The sequence below is a fragment of the Sycon ciliatum genome, chromosome 5 (assembly GCF_964019385.1).
Source record: "Sycon ciliatum chromosome 5, ocSycCili1.1, whole genome shotgun sequence".
NCBI classification, from domain to species: Eukaryota; Metazoa; Porifera; class Calcarea; order Leucosolenida; family Sycettidae; genus Sycon; species Sycon ciliatum.
The window spans coordinates 5263655-5270593 of NC_088647.1; the positions used below are offsets into that span (position 1 = coordinate 5263655).

Sequence of the window (6939 nt, forward strand, 5' to 3'; positions counted from 1 at the left end):
CGCCAGAAGATGACCATCATAATAATTATTATGTATTACATCACTTACAAGCAAAATAGGCGAAATGGTGACTATGAGGTTGCCTGTGGTATTATACTTAATGCTACAGTCCTGTACTACAGTGGAAATCCATTATGCATTATTATGCACATGCATATCTGCAATACATTTCTGTCATTTTGATATACAATGTACATATTGCATGCCAAATTTGAACATCGGGTTTAGTGACAGATTATACTCTGTCCCCGGGGAAAATTGCAATTCCGCGGCCGCGTTTTTTTCCGCGTTTTTTGCGATTTTTTAAAAGACCGCGTTTTCCGCGATTTTCCCGCGTTTTTTGAACTTTTTTGTTGCACTACACGTACACACAGTGCACTGTTCGGTCAGCAACGTCTCATCGTGGCGGCTTTTTACTCAAATATGACGAGTGCTTACACCAGAGACTTGTAGCTGATTGATTTCACTACATACTCACCGAAAATTGCCGCACATCAATATTATTCACCGCATATTTATCGCATATTTACCGCAAATTCACCGAAAATTATGCCATATTATGCCGCGTTTTTCCCCCGCGTTTTTTGCGATTTTTTTCCGCAATTTTCCCCGGGGACAGTATACTGATATAGCGACATTTTGTTTTCTCCCGAATGAGTGTTGTTATACCCAGGGAGCCATACACATAATAATTTTGTATGTGTGTAGGGCTCCCTGGTTATATTGGATAATCCAATGTCCACTGTATACGCCTAGCGTGCCGCTTTCATGACTCCCTGGTTCAAGTACATGTACAGTCATGTACATGGTTTCCTTTGTACAATCAAGAGTACACCAACTTCCTGAAGAGTACAGTCATGTACATAAGCTGGACGCTTATTAATTATTTTACTCTTCACTTCAGTCTTGGTACAATTACGGTATGTACTTGAAAAAGGAAACAAGGACCTTCATCAAGAGTACATAAGTTCATAACCGTGATTGTACTCTTGAAATGTACCATGCATGTACATGATGTATGATTATTTTGAGTCAGCTGATGACGTCATGCGCATGAAAATAATAATTGAAAGGAGGCACGTACGTCATCGTCATCATCGTTCAAGTAGAATTTTTTGCTTTTTCTTTTCATCCTCAACCATGTCCATGATGATTGTCCAGATGTAACGTCGTTGAGTACACTACTAAAAATAATCAAGGTATTAGTTATACTTATAGAGTTTCCTTTGGATGCTGATCATCCTGCATGGCTCTGGTCGGCCTTGTGTGTCGATCTTTGCTGCGACTCACTGCAGTGGGTCACAATGTATCTGCCCTGAGTGGGATTGCCGCTGGAAGGGTGTCGAGTAAGACAGGTGAGCCATGTCCATTTCGTACTTCAGAATCACTGAGTAAAGCTCACTCCTTACGTGCATTCAATCATGAGAATATTTACAAGATATTCCAGGATCAGAAGATCAGAAACTTTAGATAGGACTGCACCCACTAGAACCTGATGCTAGGAAAAACTGACTGAAAAATGCCAAGTAGCTAGGCCAAGGATTACTGGTGATTGTTGAACTTAGAAAGGAGGGTTGGGTGGACACACCCATTCCAGTCTTACTGCAAATCTGAACCAATTCCATTCAATGTTAAACAACTTTTCGGCACATGGCCATCATCAGGTAACCGAACAATGATACTGTGCCAGCTACGAAGGAGCAGTTTACAGGCCCGCCGGAACCGGTCCCGTTGGTCAGGTTATTACCGGACCAACTGTTTTGGCCACCAGCATGTGTTTAGTACTGTGGAGGGCAGATGTATCCAACATTTATGAAAGGCCACAATACTACCGGACCAATCAAAAACTGCTTCCGGCGGTCCTGGTTTATATACAGGGCATTCCGCCAAAAAAGGGTGTAAGTCCTGTCGCTCCGAAGAAGGGAAGACGTGTCAATGGGAGCCCACGCCACAGCGCAGGTGAGAAGACCAAGGTGCCGCTGTAACCAAGATGAAGCACATGCATACCGAGGTGAGAAGGTAAAAAAGTGTCACATCAGGTTGCATCAAGGTGTACATGTACATGCAATAAAAAAAAGTCATGCATGCAAAGGTGAGAAGACAAGTGTGTCACATCAGGTTACTGTCATTGTCATTATTCACCCGTCCTTCAATACGCCACGTTATGATACTGCGTTGATCGACCTTCTCTCTCGTGGAGCTAAGCAGAACGTGCGTCATCACTGAATTCGTTCCACCTCCACCACATGCGCTCTCTGGCCAATGGACATGTTGAAAGCTGCTGCTCACCCTCGTTTTATCAAGTGCAATGTTCCACTGTACTGGTAATTCCTACTACAGTACTGCTCAATGAAATCCAGTCGAGTCATTCAAGTACACGCCGGGCGTTGCGCAGTCCTAGACCTGCGAACACTGGGCTGCGAAATGGTGCAAGGCGCAAACTTGAGTGACGCGACTGGATTTCATTGAGCAGCACTTTGCTTCACATACAGTAAAACCTGGTTTAAGCGACCACCCCACGGTGCAAGCAAAAGCGGTCGTTAAAGCCAGTAGAACCAGGTCCCATACTTTCGTGGCATATGGGATTGTGTACATACATATGCATAATTGTACTTCCATGTTCTCATATTGACAGGTGTGGAGCATAGAATACTTTCGTGCAGGCAAAGAACACCTCATTGGAGTGCATGCAGCGCATCCTGCACTGTCACTTCTGCTGAAGGCATGCCTTGCTTCAGAGCCCACTTCAACCCTGTTGCAGTCAAACCTGCCAGCCAAGATAGCACTTTTGGATAGTTTTGGTCGCTGGGTGCAGGTCCAATATGGCACTTGGTACACTAAAAGTTTGTCGCTGGTCGCGCAAGGCAGGTGGTCGCTGTATCCGGTGCAGTTTCTGTGTAGAACTGTCTGTGCATGGAAAAACGGTCATTAAAAGCAGGTGGTCGCTAAAACCAGAGGTCGCTTACACCAGGTTTTACTGTAGTAATACTATGTAATAAACCTGCGTGTGGGCGTGTGTGTGCATGTGTGTGTGTGGTTTGATTGTGCGCTGTGCAGCTTTCCCAGCTCTTCACCAACCCGGCAGTGTGACGGCATTATCCACCCGTCTGGCCCACTATGATACGCTGCCGAGGGATGAGGGCATTTTCGAGATAAAGGGCTTCAAGCCCGAGACATTCTGCCTGATCGTGGGCACTGAACGAGTGCCAGAAGGCTCTATGTCAGTGCAGGACGCCTTACTGACCCAGCCGAGGGAATACAACTTGCTGCTGGTGCGCAGAAATACCAAACATGCTGAGCGGCTGCCGGTTCTGAGGCGCTTCAGCCCAGAATGCTGGTCGGGCTGGGAACACCATCGTAAGGCGTGGAAGGCAGAAGCTGCAGTGCGTCGCCGCCAAATCCACAAAGCGCAGGCTGTCAGGTTGCGCCAGATAAGGAAGGAGAAGAAGCTGCTGAACAAAGGCCGCAAAGTATACGAGGCTGCCAAAAGAGCTGCTAAGAAGCGGAAACGTTAGCTGTCCTGCGCTGCTGCTGGGTGTGGCGTGCTGGAATCATGCTATTCGCGTTAGTACTGACCCGTGCTAAGCACTACAGCTTGGTTGTCTGTTGTGTTGCTATGCTGATCTTGTTTGTCTGCTCTGGGCATACTTCGAAGTATTTTTATAGCTACCTGTACGGTGCAGGCGTATATGATTGAGTGCTGATATAAATTTGATTGATAAGCTGTAGTCTGCCACGTCATTGTTATTTGCAATAAGCCATAGTGCTAGAAAGAAAGTGGGAGATGTGAACAGATATTACGTGAGTGTGTGTGTGCGCGGAAAGAGACTACATAATGCAGCCAGTCATGCTGATATCTAAAACAGTATCTCGAAACTACTGACTGCACTGGTGGCAGGGACAGCATACGCTGTATAGGCAGCAATGAAAGTGTCCCGAGACAAGACAACCCTTTAGGCTTTACACTCATAGGGCATCTTTCGTATCCGGACCTCAATGTTACAGGCAGAGAGTAGTACAATAGTGTTGTACTACTCCCTGGTTACAGACATCCTGTAACAGTTTTAAAAGTGAGTAAAGCAGTGGAAATACATGTATTACTACTTTTTGCCAATTGTGGAAACGTAACGGTCCCGGATAAGAGAGACATGATTATGAGTGTCAAATTACGGTAATTAGTGTAAACCGCCTAATGTTTGCGTCCCTAAATTTTTGCAATCTCTCAGAACCAGCGAGTTTACGATGGCAAATGTTTGTGGAGCACGGTGACCACACATATACACCCACTGCGTGACCATGCATCAGCGCACATCTGTGGTGTGGCGACCATGTATAGAGCACGTCCGTGGTGTGGTGACCATGTATCAGTCATTCAGAGCACGTCCGTGGTGTGGTGACCAGGTACCATCGGCAACCTCATAGCCGTTATTTTGCCTACTTTGACCATGTAGTGCGTAGTAACTACGGCAACCATTTGCTGGTGTGGTGACCGGACTACGCTGACTACATACGAGCTACGCACCCCGAATCTTGATGGAATTCACTGTTTCCGGAGTAGAGGGGCTCCAGAACTTGTCAGAATACCGACAGGACCACGGTGCAGTAGTCGCAGTACGTGCCCAGACTGCCATCACATGTGGACCAGTATGAGACGAAGCAAAGGCGAGTCATTAACTAGTAGGTTTATGTACTCTTGATTTCGGGCATCAGCATTGTTCAACTGCATGCGTGGCCAAGCTTCAGTTGGTTTCTCCAGCATACTTTTCTCCACACTCCTTGCATTCTAGACAGTACACTGTATAGTAGTGTATAGAGAAACAGTGACATAAACATTCAAATGGTCAGGCCTATGCAATAAGAGGCACCAGCTATTGGATTTTTTCTCTGTTGTGCATAGACATTAGTGATTCTGGAGGTGTGGTTTGCCTGAGCCCACAGTGGAGATAATTTATCTCCACTGTGGGCTCGCTGCCGTCAGTGTCAACAGCAGTGCCTTCACTGTCTCAACTATCAGGTGGACCCTAGTCTGCGTGACTCATCGTAGTGATCCACACGAGGATGGCAACAGATCCGGATTGCCGGTGGTTTCTCAAATGCAGTTGATGGAAGTTGCTTGCAGTATCTATGTCACCGGCGTTTCCAATCTCCACATTGGATTTAGCCGCCTGGCCAAGCGCTTGTTGGCAGCAAAGAACTGCCATGCTGCTTAAAAATAGGCAGTTTATTGTTGTCTGTCTATTGCTGTATGTGAACAGAATGGAGGCAACGTGTGATTGTTGTTGCCCATGATAGGATCGGAAAGATTGCGTTTTCTGTTTTTGCTTTCTTTCCCTTTATCTCCCCTTCTCTTCTGGTATCATGTCTAACATTGGGTGTGCCCAAGCGAAGGCTAGGCTGACACCGATGCCAAGGCGAAAGGGCTGATGAGATGACGATGATGATATAACCTAAACCAGCAAGCAGCAGCATGTGCTCTCTCTCTTCAGCCGATGCCAGTCCATAGGCAGAGAGACGCCATGTACTGCGCAGTAGTGGTTTATGCCATTACCTTGTACAGCGGAAGTCATCACGCTGAAACCAGAAGGGCACAAGAACATGAACACGGAATCGATGCAATCTCTTCGCAGCAACACAAATTGCTACCTCATGTCATCCCATGGATTGATATTCATGCCAGGTAACAAACAACGCAAGAAAAAAGAGTTAGAGAGCAGGCAAGATATTTTGATGTGAATGAATGCAGCAAAGCTGCGCTGTTCATACGTGATACTCATAAAGGGGTCGTCGCAAAAGTTTTTTTGTCGTCCCTGAAACGAACATCGTTCATTTCGTACTCGGACCCCTCCCCTCCCTCTGCAATGAACGCAGCTCACTATGCTGGACGGAGAAAATCGCATGCATGTACATGTACAGTGTCGGTTGACTTGTGATTGTGGCTCGCACAATAGTATATCGTTTCGATATACTAGTATTCACTTCCGAGTAGTAATCATGCTCGACTGTAAGTGTAAGTCGGACCCCTTTTGCTGGCCCTGAAGTTTAGTGTAAAAGGCGTGACCTATATTCGGGGAAATACGGTATGCGACTTAGTGGCCGGCAAGTAATTCAGGAAAAATGTATTTTACACCGTAGCTGATGAAATATCCCATCTTTGTTCCTTATTTAGCTCATTTTTTCCAGTAATTTCGATACAAAATTGATAGTTTCCCACCCGGAGTGGTGCTTGAAACGTGCCACAACAGCTCAAGACAAAATTAATAGAGAATGCTCAAATGACAATAGTCTATGTTCATAAAATCAGAATAACCTTTGCACGTCGTTTTTTCGGGCTAGCGTTATTATGGGGCACATACCGGTATGTAGCACTCCAATGATTTCTCGTGAATTGGAAAGATGAAGCTTTACTCTATAGATCTACCACTAAACAAAGCGGTTTGAGTCTCCGTGATGTGCAAATGCCTTACCTGGTGTGAATTGGTGACCACATAGTCATTCCTCATTTCACAATCAGGAACTTACAAAAACGAAACTTTCGTCCCTGGTGGCTAGCTACTCGAGCTGCAAAACAATATTATCATGTTACGGCGTAGGTACTACATGTAGGTGTCTTCATCACTCCAAACTCCAAAGCACCTCTTCAGTATGAAAAAGGTCTCCTGCATGCCCTGATTGGCAGCACATTTTTCATTGAAATTAAATTTAGTTTGCCATTTGGAGAGTCATGCAAAAATACATGTCAGTGTCAGTGATTGTGAGTGCAGTGATGCATGCATGCAGCTACAATTGTAGCTGCGCAGGTCACGTGTGACGCCTTGCATTATGCACTTATAAGTTATATTTTATCAAGAGCGTGAGAGTAGATAAACCAAGAGAAACAAGAGTGTGCAACTCCGGATCTCTCCTGCACAATCTGCGGATACCCCGCGCCGGCGCCCACGG

At 45.7% G+C, this 6939-nt stretch overlaps 1 protein-coding gene and 1 long non-coding RNA gene across 2 annotated transcripts; one reads left to right on the plus strand and one right to left on the minus strand.

Annotated features, from left to right (window-relative positions):
* The first annotated feature begins 1155 nt into the window (after nucleotides 1-1155).
* LOC135817307 (uncharacterized) lies at nucleotides 1156-3795 on the plus strand. The gene is made up of 2 exons (XM_065330467.1): nucleotides 1156-1355; nucleotides 3058-3795. The coding sequence occupies exons 1-2, from the start codon at nucleotides 1247-1249 to the stop codon at nucleotides 3513-3515; spliced, it is 567 nt and encodes a 188-aa protein (XP_065186539.1). The 5' UTR covers nucleotides 1156-1246; the 3' UTR covers nucleotides 3516-3795.
* A 1411-nt stretch (nucleotides 3796-5206) lies between these two features.
* On the minus strand, nucleotides 5207-6682 carry LOC135817308 (uncharacterized). The gene is made up of 2 exons (XR_010553529.1): nucleotides 6465-6682; nucleotides 5207-5571 (listed from the first exon to the last, which is right to left on the minus strand). It is a non-coding gene; the product is annotated as an uncharacterized LOC135817308 (long non-coding RNA).
* Nucleotides 6683-6939: the final 257 nt, after the last annotated feature.

Bases quoted from the DNA above. Each gene is read 5' to 3' on its own strand.
- LOC135817307 (XM_065330467.1), top strand. From the start codon at position 1,247: ATGGCTCTGGTCGGCCTTGTGTGTCGATCTTTGCTGCGACTCACTGCA. The intron at 1,356-3,057 runs GTGAGCCATGTC...TGCGCTGTGCAG, and splicing joins AAGGGTGTCGAGTAAGACAG to CTTTCCCAGCTCTTCACCAA.